This window comes from Ranitomeya imitator, chromosome 6 (genome assembly GCF_032444005.1).
Source record: "Ranitomeya imitator isolate aRanImi1 chromosome 6, aRanImi1.pri, whole genome shotgun sequence".
Classification (NCBI taxonomy): domain Eukaryota; kingdom Metazoa; phylum Chordata; class Amphibia; order Anura; family Dendrobatidae; genus Ranitomeya; species Ranitomeya imitator.
Window position 1 is genome coordinate 16356637 of NC_091287.1, and position 16462 is coordinate 16373098.

A 16462-nucleotide genomic window follows, 5' to 3' on the forward strand; every position below is an offset into this window, starting at 1 on the left:
CAGTTCTGGGACCACGTGTAACGAGTCGTCCTAATCTATGCCGCAATATCCTAGTTATAAGACATCTGCTGCTGGTAAACCGCACTGACAAACTCTATAGATGCCGTTATAGCTTATGCAGTGGTTATTACCCAGCTTTCCCAATGCCCTGAATGGCAAATTTAACTCACTGTGCAGTGATAGTGTAGCTGGGTTGTCAGTTGTCACACTGTGTCTAAGCAGATAGGCCATTATGCAGAGACCGGACGCTGTGGGGCTTTATTTCAATTTTACAACATGATATATTAGATATCCTGCTCCTATCCAGGTGTGAGCGGAGGTGCGAAAGTGTGACAGGTGCGTGCAGGCGACTCCACGTGTGTGCAGTGCACATCTGTCCAGGAATCTACAAGTGTGACAGGTGTCTGCAGGTGCTTACAAGTTAGTACAGATATGTCCAGGTATCTGCAGGTGCATGCAAGTGTCTTTGTGTGTGAACAGGTGTCAGCAGGTTTTTACAACCATGTTCAGATGTGCAGAGGAATCGAGGTCCAAGTATTTACAGTGCTGGTCTGTCCAGATGTATGCAGATGTTTACAATTGTGTCCTGGTGTATACAGGTGTGTGCAGGTATCAGCAGGTGTATACATGTGTGTGCTGATACATTCAGGTGTGTCCCAGTGTATACAGGTGTGTGCCGATACATTCAGGTGTGTACCGGTGTATACTGGTGTATACAGGTATCAGCCGGTGTGTCCCGCTGTATACAGGTGTGTGCTGATGCATTCAGGTGTGTCCCAGTGTATACAGGTATCAGCCGGTGTGTCCCGGTGTATACAGTATTTACAGGTGTGTTGTGTCTCCGCAGACTTCAGGTGATCACGGCGTTACACCGGGGGACAATGATTTCACTCCTATTATATGGGGGCCGGGCAGGGGGGGGCTGTTGCCCTTTTGCAACTTTTGTTCATTTCCATTTTGTAGAAAAGTGATAAAAATTCATCAGACTCGTCTCCGTTTGTCCAGATAAAGTTCTCGCTGTAGAAAACATCTAGTAGAACCGTGTGAGGCTCTCCGTGTGAGGCCGTCCGTGTGAGGCCGTCCGTGTGAGGCCGTCCGTGGGAGACCGTCCGTGTGAGCCCGTCCGTGTGAGGCCGCACATGTGAGGCTGTCCGTGGGAGGCTGTCCGTGCAGGTTTGTTACAATTGCATCCAGACTTGTGAGCGATAAGGCCTGATACGTTTCACCTACACCGATACATTGTAGCAAACCATCAGGACAGGGCAGAGATTAGTGCTGCCGATGTGGTCACCTCACAGATGATCGTCTACATTGGATACAACTGTAACAAACCCTCAGCTGTGACAAATGTTAGGTCTGTGCAGGTTTTCAGCCTTTACGTAAGAATGTTCCCGTTCCCTGACACCAAACCACAGTCTATGAGAAATGGGATTTTCCAATGTTTGGTCGTTATCTACCCTCCTAGGTCTTCTCAGTGCGTCTCCTCCGGCCGCGTCCCCCGGACGACGCCACATGTCACATCCTGGGGTCAGCCATGGCTTTGTAGGGTGATCAAGAAGACAAGTCGTTCAGGTGGTCTGCAGCTCCGATGATCCAGGGTCCTGGGGAATTAATCCTGTAGCTAGTCGCTAATAAAGGATAAGTTATGGCGGCCATGGTGTGAACTTGGTGCAGAAAACCGGGCTGGATCCCCAAAGGTTTTCATAAGAATGGCCGACCCGTCCTGTCCAACAAAAGGGAAATTAAAGGTTAATACATCCAGGAGGTGAAAATGGGGAAAGAAACTAAGACAAATACAAAAAAAAACACACGAGGCAACACTATTGAAAATATAATATTCTGTCCACCTGCAGTCACCACTAGAGGGAGCTCACTGTATACACACGCTGTAAGGAGAAATGCCTGAGCCTCCTCCACCTCCAGGGGCACCACTGTCCTCATCAAAGACATTAATATGGAGAAAGTATGTGCCCCCCACATCCACCTCCGGGGGCTTCACTGTCCTCATCATAGACATTAATATGGAGAAAGTATGTGCCCCCCACATTCACCTCCGGGGGCTTCACTGTCCTCATCATAGACATTAATATGGAGAAAGTATGTGCCCCCCACATCCACCTCCGGGGGCTTCACTGTCCTCATCATAGACATTAATATGGAGACAGTATGTGCCCCCCACATCCACCTCCGGGGGCTTCACTGTCCTCATCATAGACATTAATATGGAGAAAGTATGTGCCCCCCACATTCACCTCCGGGGGCTTCTCTGTCCTCATCTACATCCATAGACATTAATATGGAGGAAAGTATGTGCCCCCCACATCCTCCTCCGGGGGCTTCACTGTCCTCATCTACATCCATAGACATTAATATGGAGACAGTATGTGCCCCCCACATCCACCTCCGGGGGCTTCACTGTCCTCATCTACATCCATAGACATTAATATGGAGACAGTATGTGCCCCCCACATCCTCCTCCGGGGGCTTCACTGTCCTCATCTACATCCATAGACATTAATATGGAGACAGTATGTGCCCCCCACATCCTCCTCCGGGGGCTTCACTGTCCTCATCTACATCTATAGACATTAATATGGAGACAGTATGTGCCCCCCACATCCTCCTCCGGGGGCTTCTCTGTCCTCATCTACATCCATAGACATTAATATGGAGACAGTATGTGCCCCCCACATCCTCCTCCGGGGGCTTCTCTGTCCTCATCTACATCCATAGACATTAATATGGAGACAGTATGTGCCCCCCACATCCTCCTCCGGGGGCTTCTCTGTCCTCATCTACATCCATAGATATTAATATGGAGAAAGTATGTGCCCCCCACATCCACCTCCGGGGGCTTCACTGTCCTCATCATAGACATTAATATGGAGACAGTATGTGCCCCCCACATCCTCCTCCGGGGGCTTCTCTGTCCTCATCTACATCCATAGACATTAATATGGAGAAAGTATGTGCCCCCCACATTCACCTCCGGGGGCTTCACTGTCCTCATCAAAGACATTAATATGGAGAAAGTATGTGCCCCCCACATCCACCTCCGGGGGCTTCACTGTCCTCATCAAAGACATTAATATGGAGAAAGTAAGAGCCCCCCACATCCTCCTCCGGGGGCTTCTCTGTCCTCATCTACATCCATAGACATTAATATGGAGGAAAGTATGTGCCCCCACATCCACCTCCAGGGGCACCACTGTCCTCATCATAGACATTAATATGGAGAAAGTATGTGCCCCCCACATTCACCTCCGGGGGCTTCACTGTCCTCATCATAGACATTAATATGGAGAAAGTATGTGCCCCCCACATTCACCTCCGGGGGCTTCACTGTCCTCATCATAGACATTAATATGGAGACAGTATGTGCCCCCCACATCCACCTCCGGGGGCTTCTCTGTCCTCATCTACATCCATAGACATTAATATGGAGAAAGTATGTGCCCCCCACATCCTCCTCCGGGGGCTTCACTGTCCTCATCTACATCCATAGACATTAATATGGAGACAGTATGTGCCCCCCACATCCACCTCCGGGGGCTTCTCTGTCCTCATCTACATCCATAGACATTAATATGGAGACAGTATGTGCCCCCCACATCCTCCTCCGGGGGCTTCACTGTCCTCATCAAAGACATTAATATGGAGAAAGTAAGTGCCCCCCACATCCTCCTCCGGGGGCTTCACTGTCCTCATCTACATCCATAGACATTAATATGGAGGAAAGTATGTGCCCCCCACATTCACCTCCGGGGGCTTCTCTGTCCTCATGATAGACATTAATATGGAGAAAGTATGTGCCCCCCACATCCACCTCCAGGGGCTTCTCTGTCCTCATCCACATCCATAGACATTAATATGGAGACAGTATGTGCCCCCCACATCCTCCTCCGGGGGCTTCACTGTCCTCATCTACATCCATAGACATTAATATGGAGACAGTATGTGCCCCCCACATCCACCTCCGGGGGCTTCACTGTCCTCATCTACATCCATAGACATTAATATGGAGAAAGTATGTGCCCCCCACATCCACCTCCGGGGGCTTCACTGTCCTCATCTACATCCATAGACATTAATATGGAGACAGTATGTGCCCCCCACATCCACCTCCGGGGGCTTCTCTGTCCTCATCTACATCCATAGACATTAATATGGAGACAGTATGTGCCCCCCACATCCTCCTCCGGGGGCTTCTCTGTCCTGATCTACATCCATAGACATTAATATGGAGACAGTATGTGCCCCCCACATCCACCTCCTACATCTATAGACATTAATATGGAGACAGTATGTGCCCCCCACATCCTCCTCCGGGGGCTTCACTGTCCTCATCTACATCCATAGACATTAATATGGAGACAGTATGTGCCCCCCACATCCTCCTCCGGGGGCTTCTCTGTCCTCATCTACATCCATAGATATTAATATGGAGAAAGTATGTGCCCCCCACATCCTCCTCCGGGGGCTTCTCTGTCCTCATCTACATCCATAGATATTAATATGGAGAAAGTATGTGCCCCCCACATCCACCTCCGGGGGCTTCACTGTCCTCATCTACATCCATAGACATTAATATGGAGACAGTATGTGCCCCCCACATCCTCCTCCGGGGGCTTCTCTGTCCTCATCTACATCCATAGACATTAATATGGAGAAAGTATGTGCCCCCCACATTCACCTCCGGGGGCTTCACTGTCCTCATCAAAGACATTAATATGGAGAAAGTATGTGCCCCCCACATCCACCGCCGGGGGCTTCACTGTCCTCATCATAGACATTAATATGGAGACAGTATGTGCCCCCCACATCCTCCTCCGGGGGCTTCTCTGTCCTCATCTACATCCATAGACATTAATATGGAGAAAGTATGTGCCCCCCTCATCCACCTCCGGGGGCTTCACTGTCCTCATCTACATCCATAGACATTAATATGGAGAAAGTATGTGCCCCCCACATCCTCCTCCGGGGGCTTCTCTGTCCTCATCTACATCCATAGACATTAATATGGAGACAGTATGTGCCCCCCCACATCCATCTCCGGGGGCTTCTCTGTCCTCATCATAGACATTAATATGGAGAAAGTATGTGCCCCCCACATCCACCTCCGGGGGCTTCACTGTCCTCATCATAGACATTAATATGGAGAAAGTAAGTGCCCCCCACATCCTCCTCCGGGGGCTTCACTGTCCTCATCTACATCCATAGACATTAATATGGAGGAAAGTATGTGCCCCCCACATTCACCTCCGGGGGCTTCTCTGTCCTCATCTACATCCATAGACATTAATATGGAGAAAGTATGTGCCCCCCACATCCTCCTCCGGGGGCTTCACTGTCCTCATCTACATCCATAGACATTAATATGGAGAAAGTATGTGCCCCCCACATCCACCTCCAGGGGCTTCTCTGTCCTCATCTACATCCATAGACATTAATATGGAGAAAGTATGTGCCCCCCACATCCACCTCCAGGGGCTTCACTGTCCTCATCTACATCCATAGACATTAATATGGAGACAGTATGTGCCCCCCACATCCTCCTCCGGGGGCTTCACTGTCCTCATCAAAGACATTAATATGGAGAAAGTAAGTGCCCCCCACATCCTCCTCCGGGGGCTTCACTGTCCTCATCTACATCCATAGACATTAATATGGAGAAAGTATGTGCCCCCCACATCCACCTCCAGGGGCTTCTCTGTCCTCATCTACATCCATAGACATTAATATGGAGAAAGTATGTGCCCCCCACATCCACCTCCAGGGGCTTCACTGTCCTCATCTACATCCATAGACATTAATATGGAGAAAGTATGTGCCCCCCACATCCTCCTCCGGGGGCTTCACTGTCCTCATCATAGACATTAATATGGAGAAAGTATGTGCCCCCCACATCCACCTCCGGGGGCTTCACTGTCCTCATCTACATCCATAGACATTAATATGGAGAAAGTATGTGCCCCCCACATCCACCTCCGGGGGCTTCTCTGTCCTCATCTACATCCATAGACATTAATATGGAGAAAGTATGTGCCCCCCACATCCACCTCCGGGGGCTTCACTGTCCTCATCTACATCCATAGACATTAATATGGAGAAAGTATGTGCCCCCCACATCCACCTCCGGGGGCTTCTCTGTCCTCATCTACATCCATAGACATTAATATGGAGGAAAGTATGTGCCCCCCACATCCTCCTCCGGGGGCTTCTCTGTCCTCATCTACATCCATAGTCATTAATATGGAGGAAAGTATGTGCCCCCCACATCCACCTCCGGGGGCTTCACTGTCCTCATCTACATCCATAGACATTAATATGGAGAAAGTATGTGCCCCCCACATCCACCTCCGTGGGCTTCACTGTCCTCATCTACATCCATAGACATTAATATGGAGGAAAGTATATGCCCCCCACATCCACCTCCGGGGGCTTCTCTGTCCTCATCTACATCCATAGACATTAATATGGAGAAAGTATGTGCCCCCCACATCCACCTCCGGGGGCTTCACTGTCCTCATCTACATCCATAGACATTAATATGGAGGAAAGTATGTGCCCCCCACATCCTCCTCCGGGGGCTTCTCTGTCCTCATCTACATCCATAGACATTAATATGGAGGAAAGTATGTGCCCCCCACATCCACCTCCGGGGGCTTCTCTGTCCTCATCTACATCCATAGACATTAATATGGAGGAAAGTATGTGCCCCCCACATCCTCCTCCGGGGGCTTCTCTGTCCTCATCTACATCCATAGTCATTAATATGGAGGAAAGTATGTGCCCCCCACATCCACCTCCGGGGGCTTCACTGTCCTCATCTACATCCATAGACATTAATATGGAGAAAGTATGTGCCCCCCACATCCACCTCCGTGGGCTTCACTGTCCTCATCTACATCCATAGACATTAATATGGAGGAAAGTATATGCCCCCCACATTCTCCTCCGGGGGCTTCACTGTCCTCATCTACATCCATAGACATTAATATGGAGGAAAGTATATGCCCCCCACATTCTCCTCCGGGGGCTTCACTGTCCTCATCTACATCCATAGACATTAATATGGAGACAGTATGTGCCCCCCACATCCACCTCCGGGGGCTTCACTGTCCTCATCTACATCCATAGACATTAATATGGAGAAAGTATATGCCCCCCACATCCACCTCCGGGGGCTTCTCTGTCCTCATCTACATCCATAGACATTAATATGGAGACAGTATGTGCCCCCCACATCCTCCTCCGGGGGCTTCACTGTCCTCATCTACATCCATAGACATTAATATGGAGACAGTATGTGCCCCCCACATCCTCCTCCGGGGGCTTCACTGTCCTCATCTACATCCATAGACATTAATATGGAGAAAGTATGTGCCCCCCACATCCACCTCCGGGGGCTTCACTGTCCTCATCTACATCCATAGATATTAATATGGAGAAAGTATGTGCCCCCCACATCCACCTCCGGGGGCTTCTCTGTCCTCATCTACATCCATAGACATTAATATGGAGGAAAGTATGTGCCCCCACATCCACCTCCGGGGGCTTCACTGTCCTCATCTACATCCATAGACATTAATATGGAGGAAAGTATGTGCCCCCCACATCCACCTCCGGGGGCTTCACTGTCCTCATCTACATCCATAGACATTAATATGGAGGAAAGTATATGCCCTTTATGTAGTATAGGAAGCGGTTCACAATTATCTCCACCCCCAAGAAAACAATGAGATCAGGCACCCACCTTAATGTTTTTGTTCCCCAGCCTATATGTAACAAAAAAGTTAAACCTGGTGAAGAACAATGCCAATTTTGCCCGTCGAGGCGTTAGACGTTTTGCAGACTCAAGATCTACCGGATTCTTATGATCCTTATTGATTCTAACAATAAAGCCCGCAGCTCTTTGTGTAATTCAGAGGGGACTCCTTCCATACTCGGGGCCTTATTATTTTGAGGTGCGTCTAGGGCCTCCCTTTGTTCTTCAGATAATTGCAGTAATGTTAATTGGCCAAAGTAACTATCACCTTAGATAGTTTAGGGGAATATAACGTAGCCGGCCAGTACGGATTCAATTTCCACATTTCACCTTGTCTTCTAGTCAGGGGTAGAATATTCAGAACTGCTGGAGAATGATCCGTACATACAAAGTTCTTAATTCCATTGATTAAAGTATTTTAATTACATATTGTATTGACTGATGCTGTTTGTGCCAAACTCCACGTGCCTGGGCCTCTGCTGCCCGTCACCTTGGTACTGTCTACCTTGTATCTGCTTAGCCCTATGTCACAGCCGTTAATGACCCAATGGCTCCATTTCAGTAGTTGGCTACTCCATATTACCCGGCAGGAGACACAATCCTGTATCTTCTGGGACACAAAAATTGTCAAGATATTCCCATAAACGATATGAGTGAGGGGAACATGCCACATTAAAAAAAAATCAAATCACATTGGCCATGCTCCACCCCCGAGGAACGATATATTGAAAACATCAAATCGCATTGGCCATGCTCCACCCCCGAGGAAAGATATATTGAAAACATCAAATTGCATTGGCCATGCTCCACCCCCGAGGAACGATATATTGAAAACATCAAATCGCATTGGCCATGCTCCACCCCCTAGGAACGATATATTGAAAACATCAAATCGCATTGGCCATGCTCCACCCCCGAGGAACGATATATTGAAAACATCAAATCGCATTGGCCATGCTCCACCCCCGAGGAACGATATATTGAAAACATCAAATCGCATTGGCCATGCTCCACCCCCGAGGAACGATATATTGAAAACATCAAATCGCATTGGCCATGCTCCACCCCCGAGGAACGATATATTGAAAACATTAAATCGCATTGGCCATGCTCCACCCCCGAGGAACGATATATTGTAACATTTTTGCACTGGGCATTATTTTGTATTGGGGTCTCAAGCTTACCGGGCTGGCTGCGTCTTGGTCGATGTCTGTTTGGACTTTTTCCGGTGGCTCGTTCCATTCCCACTCTCTTCTCCATGAAAACTGAGCCCTTGGCAATCGGATAGATGGTTGGTTGGTGGGGACCCCGAAGACAACGCTGTCCATTAATATAGGCTTCTGAGGCTTCTTCCTCCTAGTGGACACATACCGACATGTTCTTTGGATTTCCTTGATGGCTGCTATTAACCCTTCAGCCCCCAGAGGTAAAACTATGACAGTTTATCAGAACTTTTCTGCACGGCATAGTAGAAATGTGGTGTTTCTTACATCACATGATTCCACAATATCTGATAAAATATTACAGTATATTCCAGTCACATCCAAAGTTCCGACTTCACCTCCCTCAGAATCCTTTTACTTAGTGTTTGCATCTAATAAATGCTCAAACTATGGGTACAACTGGATTATAATAAAATGAAAGCCAAGATTATCCAAAATAGTTACACCCTTCCCTTGGTTAATTATCAATTTACAAATATATCAAGATGAAATTTATAAAATATCTCAAAGCCCCGTATATATACTGACAAGCAAAAGGATAACAATGCTTTTACCCTCTGACTTCCAGGCTCCATATCTCACCGTCCACTACTGCTCCGATCGTGAGACTCCCATCATTTTATAGACAATCATCTTTTCTACTTTTCTATCTCATACATAATTGTAATTTTCACCTATTTTTCATATGATTAGTTATGCAGATTCTTGTCATTGTCACTACATTATTACTGTTTTGCTCCTAAAAATCTAAATTTTAATTAATTTTATTATTTTGTTAGTATTTTGTAAATCTACCTTTGGTTTTCACCACGGCCTGCATCCTTCTGGGCTGCTCTCCATCAGAACCAAGCATCTCTCAACCATAATCTGATCCCAGGTTTCTTCGCCACGTTCCCATAGTTGGAGCATACTGGTCGCCTCACTTGGTTACGTATACAGCTTTTTCCTCAACTCTACCCATGACTGTTAGATTGGGTTGAGGTCTGGGGACTGTGGGACCAATCCAGCACCTCTACTTCATGCTCATTGAACCCATTCTTTGCCAATCTCGCTGTATGCTTCTGGTCGTTGTCCTGCTGGAACATTATATCGTCCTTCACATCCCCGTAGTACTCGAGTGTGTGAAGTAACTCGTCTTGCATAGATCAACATTGAGACCACCATCGATCCTGGTCAAGTATCCAAAGCCTTTGGTTGTGAAACAAGAACATATCATCAGGCTTCCTCCACCAGACTTGCCAGTTCCTTCAATTTCATGCTCCGTTAGCCCCATTTTAACTGGTTTCTTCCGGACCCAGTTGCACCTATCAGAGCCGTCTATTGACTTTCATCTCGTTGCTCGAAATCACCTGTTTCCAATCTTCTACTGTCCACTTTTCACAATTTCTCGCAAATATTGAAGTCGATTCTTCTTCACTTTTTTTTGGGACACCATTCCAGACTTGTGTTACATGTATCGCACAGTGGTTGTATGGACGTCTGTGATCTCACTATTATGAGGCTTACGAGCCTCCTCCACTGCCGTGTTTGTCGCACCAGAACTGATGGACCTTGGGAGAAGCCGACTTGTTAACTCCGAAATTTTGCTTGGACGTCCACCTCTTGGCTTTTGAATGGACGGACAAACTTCATTTCGTATTCTTCCAACTGTCATGGCGCTCACATGATGCAGTTTGGAAGTTTTCTTGGCCGAGAGACTGCTGTCGATGCGCTGGATAATGCGGTTTCTCTTTTCTTGAGAAATCTTTTTCATGGCTGCTCCTCGAATCAAACCAGTGACCATTTGCATTGGAATCAACCTATTAACACACTGAGCTATTAGGGAATGTGAGAACAGGTTGTATTTTGTAGTATACAGGAAGAAAATATTTTTCCACCACCAGGAGCAAAACAGTAACAATGCAGTGACATGACAAGAATCTGCATAACTAGTAAAGTTGCAAGTTAAATTTACATATGAGATTGCCAAGATGATTGTCTATAAAATGATCGTAGTCTCACGTTTGAAGCAGTAGTGGATGATGAGATTTGGAGCCTGAAAGTGAAAATTTCAAAACATTGTTACTCTTTTGCTTATCAATCTAACTCTAAGGGTCTTTACATAGAATTTATTGTGCATACAGTATCTCATTTGGCTGGGTGGGGTTGTTGCCGTACCCACTACAGTTCCCATTAGTTTAAATCAGTCATGAGACTGAATGTTAAATAGAGTTGACAAGAAAGTAAGTTTCCCTTTCAAGTCTAACACTTATATGGCGTAAGAGACCTTTATGTTCATTCTGTTGTTGGTACCTCTTGCTATAAGTAGTGTTTCTGCTATAAATTGTTAAGTTACAAATAAATAGGAGGTAAAACTATTAACCTCAGGATGTGATTATGACTTAACTATAGTTCCCTTAACTTAGGCTAATGCAGAAATACATGGTCTGGTCCCTGGAAAGTCTCTAGCCCCATAATTATGGCCAGAGGCAGTGGAGAAACAGAATAATATTGGCTTCATTGCTAACATGTGACAGATGGGTTTATTCAACCCAAACTGACACCTTCCCTGTGGGTCATTCACACTTTCCCAGTAAACATCACCTCACAGCTGGTGGCTTCAGTGGCATTGTGCAAGAAATAGGGGCCAATGCCAAAATTGCTATCAGTGAGAATGGACAAATCTGTCCGTTAAGCAAAGGGCAGAGATAAAGCAGAGCACAAAGAAGACATTCATTCCCAGGGAAGAGGGGGGCAGGAAAAACACGCAATCTGAAAATAAAGGACATGCTTAACCATAAAAGTAGAAGGGTATCTTCACTGACATCACAGGTAGAAGATGGCAGGACTCACCTGAAGTAGAAGACCAGCAGAGTGATCAATGAAACCAGGAGACCACAACCCACACAGGACTCCACAATCACCGCCAATAGGTATGCTAGAAAAAAGCAAGATCCATTACCTACAATCCAAATATCCCTCCCTAAAGTTCCCCACAAACGGCATTACGTCTTACATTCATCACAGTTGAAACCACCAAATCCTATCGGACACCTGGAAACAAAGACAATATGAAAAAAAATTGAAATTTTTTTTTTTAAATGTTAACAATTTTTCCTAGAATTTGTTTCTAGGAAATGATCTTAATAAAACGTGTGTAACACTCTGAGGTCTCCTGGGACTAAATCCATGATATTTCAGGCGTCTTGTCACAAACACGTCTATGGTAATGTCAAAGTGACCTCCATAGAGGTTTCCGTGACCCCATTTATTACCATTCGGTGTCATGCCAGACATGTTTCAATAAGGTATCGCTGAGCCTGCACTGATTATTGGGTGCGGAGCCTCAGTCAGGTGGCACCTATGGGGTTTAGATGCCTTTAGCTTGACACTGATCATACAGCCATATCGGGTGCGGCGGAAACAGGATCTGAAAAGGCGACTGCTCCAGATCAGAATTATTCAGACTCGCAAACTTGGTCACATTTAACGCTCCCTCTCCCATCATTCCCCACTCTGCCTCTGACACTGCCGCTGCGGGTGCACGATGACATCATCGCGCACTCGCTGTGTGTCAGGCAGTGCAGCGGCAGCCACTGAGACCGGAGCAGGAAGGGAGCAGTGCAGCGCGGGAACGTTGAGAGGTGAGGAGTGTTTTGTTTTTTTGTAACTAACAGTGAGTACTGGACTATGGGGCCATTCTTGGGGAGAGGGGGGCTGTGCTGTATACTACATGTCTGTGCTATATACTACATGGGTGTGTTATATACTACGTGGGCTGTGCTGTATACTACATGGCTGTGTTATATGCTACGTGGCTGTGCTATATACTACGTGGCTGTGCTATATACTACATTGGTGTGTTCTATACTACCTGGGCTGTGCTATATACTATATGGGCTGTTATATCCTACATGCGCTGTGCTATATACTACGTGGCTGTGTTATGTGCTACGTGGCTGTGCTATATACTACGTGGGCTGTGCTATATACTACATGGCTGTGTTATATGCTACGTGGGCTGTTATATACTACATGGCTGTGTTATATGCTACGTGGCTGTGCTATATACTACGTGGCTGTGCTATATACTACGTGGGTGTGTTATATACTACCTGGACTGTGCTATATACTATATGGGCTGTTATATGCTACGTGCGCTGTGCTATATACTACGTGGCTGTGTTATGTGCTACGTGGCTGTGCTATATACTACGTGGGCTGTGTTATATGCGATCATGAATCATGGTACGTGTTAAAGGGGGGGCCCACTGAGACTCTTTCGCCCGGGGCCCTCAAAAACCTAGAGCCGGCCCTGTTTGTGCACCCCTGGTCAAAATTGCTGTTATTGTTAACAGCTAAGCAATTCGAAGATGAAATGATCTCTAAAAGCCTTAGGCTATGTGCACACATTGCGGATTTGGCCCTGCGGATCCGCAGCGGGTTTTGGCCCATGCGTTGTACATTACCAGGTAAACCTATGGAAAACCAAATCCGCAGTGCACATGCTGCGGAAAATACCGCGCAGAAACGCATCGTTGTTTATTCCGCAGCATGTCAATTCTTTGTGCGGATTCCGCAGCGTTTTTACACCTATTCCATAATAGGAATCCACAGGTGTAAAAACGGAGGCGAAAACCGCACAAAATCTGCAGGAAATCCGCACTAAATCCGCAGGTAAAACGCAGGTCATTTTACCTGCGGATTCTGCAGATTCTGTGCGAAAAAAATCCGCACATGAATCCGCAACGTGTGCACATACCCTTAAAGTTACAGATGACACATTTCCTTTCTATTTTTAGGCAAAAATAAATAATTACTGTATATGGTCTCATTTTAAAAATTAAAAAAAAAGGAAAATGGGCCAATGCAAAAGTTTGAGCACCCCGCATGGTTAGTAGCTAGTAACGCCCCATTTTGCAAGTATCACAGCTTGTAAAAGCTTTTCGTAGCCAGAAAAGCTGCTTTCAATTCTTGTTTGAGGGATTTTCCTCCATTCTTCCTTGGAGAATTCCTCCCGTTCTGTGAGATTCCTGGGGCGTCTTGCATCTTCTGCTGTTTTGAGGTTTTGCCACAGATTTTCAATGCTGTTCAGATCTGGGGACTGTGAGAGCCATTGTAAAACCTTCATCTTGTGCCTTTTGAGGTCGTCTATTGTGGATTGTGACGTGTCTTTAGTCTCATTATCCTTTTGTAGCAGCCATCCTCTTCCTCTTCTCACCTTCAGCTTTTTTACAGATGTGTTATGTTTGCATCAAGAATTTATTGAAATTTCATTTAATCCATTCTTCCCTCTACCCGTGAAATGTTCCCTGTGACATTGGCTACAACACAACCCCAAAGACTGATTGATCTACCACCATGGTTAATGGTTGGCGAGATGTTCTTTTCCTGAAATTCTGTGCCCTCTTTTCTCCACACATACCTGTGATAATTGTGGCCACAGAGTTCTATTTTAATCTCATCCATTCACAGAACTTGTTTCCAAAATGCATCAGGCTTGTTTAGATTTTCTTTTGCATACTTCTGATGCTGAATTTTATGGCGAGGACGCAGGAGAGGTTTTCTTCTGATGACTCTTCCATGAAGGCCATATTTGTGCAGGTGTCTCTGAAAAATAGAACAATGTACCACAACTCCGGAGTTTGCTACATATTTCTGAAGGATATTTGCAGTCAAGCAGGGATTCTGATTTGTCTCTCTAGAATTCCTGCAAGCATCTCTCACTTACATTTTGCTTGGTCTTCCAGACCTTATCTTGACCTCCACTGTTCTTGGTAACTGACATTTCCCAATTACATTTTGAACTGAGGAAAGGGCAACTTGAAAACGCTTTGCTGTCTTTTTATAGCCTTCTCCTGCTTTGTGGCCTCCACCATTTTATTTCTCAGAGTGCTAGGCAGTTGCTAAGAAGATCCAATGGCCGCTGTTTTTTGGCACAAGGTTACAGGAGGGTGGATTTTAATAAAGCTGAGAAATTTGCATCACCTGGCCTTTCCTAACGATAATAGTGAACAAGCCATAACCCCTATCAGGCATATTAAGGTCTGAAACCGTAGTCAAAGTTATCTGAGCACACAATTCTCCAAGGGTGCCCAAACTTTTGCATTGGACCATTTTCCCTTTTGTAATTTTTAAAGTGTAAAAAATTAGAATATATATATTTTTTGGCCTAAAATACAAAGGAAATGTGTCATCTTTAACTTTAGGCCTTTTAGAGATCATTTTATGTTAATTTTGCTTATCTATTCACAATAACAGTAATTTTGACCAGGGGTGCCCAAACTTTTACGTGCCCCTGTTTATGAGGCAATCTGTGTATGACACCGTTTATAGGACACTGAATGACACTGTACATGGGGCTCTCTCTGAAGGACGCTCCTTATAGGGACTGTGAAGAATATGGGAGATATCATTTCATGTCAATCATTTGCAGGGCCGTATTTAGAGTTTCTGCTGCCCTAGGCACTTTTCGTGCTGCCTCCCCCATTGGTGACTAGGACTAATGCAGACACTGTCGGCAGTGCCTTAGGCGACTTTCACATCAGCGATTTTTGCCATTCGCGGCAGATCCGGCGTCTGCCGCGTAACAGATCACTTATGGCAACACTGCATTCGGCCTCATTCATTCCCTATGGGACTTGCGGACATGTGCGGCACTTGCGGTTTTGCAGCGATCTGGCAAATGCGGTACTTGCAGCAATGGAAAAAAACCAAACGCTGCTAGCATTGGTTTTTCGTCTCACCGCAAGTACAAAACCACAAGTGCCGCACTACCTGTCCCTGCACCTTCCTAGCTCATCCCTAAGCATCCCTCTTTGACCTAAAACTACACTATAAAGCTTTAGAAAAACAATGTGCAGCGCCCCAGAGTCCTCGTCGTTGCAGTAATGTCGTTCTTCCACCAGGGGGAGCAATGTTACGTCTGATGGCACCAAAGGAGTTCACCCTGCCAGGTATCACAGCCACACACATTTCACACGCTGGCCACCAGGGGGAGCTAAGGGTTCTATCTATTAGGCCACTCCTCACACTTGGGTAAAACTGGGGCTTTGGTTAGGAAGTTAGGCAGTTCTGACTGGAGGGAGAAGGAGATAGTCAGCAGGAGAGGAGAGGAGCAGACTGGGCTCGACCCAGGAAGGAAAGAAGGTCACGGAGCTGAGCCTGCACCTGATTGCGGCAGTCTCTAAGGAAAGGACAAGAAAGGAAGTGTGTCGTAGTGAGTGAGCACCGAAGTCGTAGCAACAGGAGTATAACACCAGGGGGAGACCAGCTAGAAGCAGGCTGCCTCCCACTGAGCGCAGATCCGGTAGCCGGAACACCGAGGGAGTAATAGACTCTACGCTTTACTTCAGAGACCGGCAGGACAGTCATCTTCAAGTTGGCTGCCCGTCCTAAAAACCTAAGCAGACAAGGTGGCAACGCGGGGGAGGGGCGACGCTAGGGTCCCTATAAAATAGCCTCAGGCCACCACCATCATACGGGTTTGTCC

The 16462-nt window shown here is 46.6% G+C and overlaps 1 protein-coding gene across 1 annotated transcript in view; it reads right to left on the minus strand.

The window, feature by feature from the left end:
• Window positions 1–234: 234 nt before the first annotated feature.
• The window catches only part of LOC138643533 (protein HEG-like), a 65754-nt gene continuing 49526 nt past the window's right edge, over window positions 235–16462 (minus strand). Inside the window, exons 10-13 of the mRNA XM_069732429.1 lie at window positions 11987–12024; window positions 11824–11908; window positions 8953–9124; window positions 235–1723 (exon numbers count right to left, since the gene is read on the minus strand). Of these exons, the coding sequence (XP_069588530.1) occupies window positions 1622–1723; window positions 8953–9124; window positions 11824–11908; window positions 11987–12024 (397 nt within the window). The 3' untranslated portion in view covers window positions 235–1621. The remainder of the gene's footprint in view (window positions 1724–8952; window positions 9125–11823; window positions 11909–11986; window positions 12025–16462) is intronic.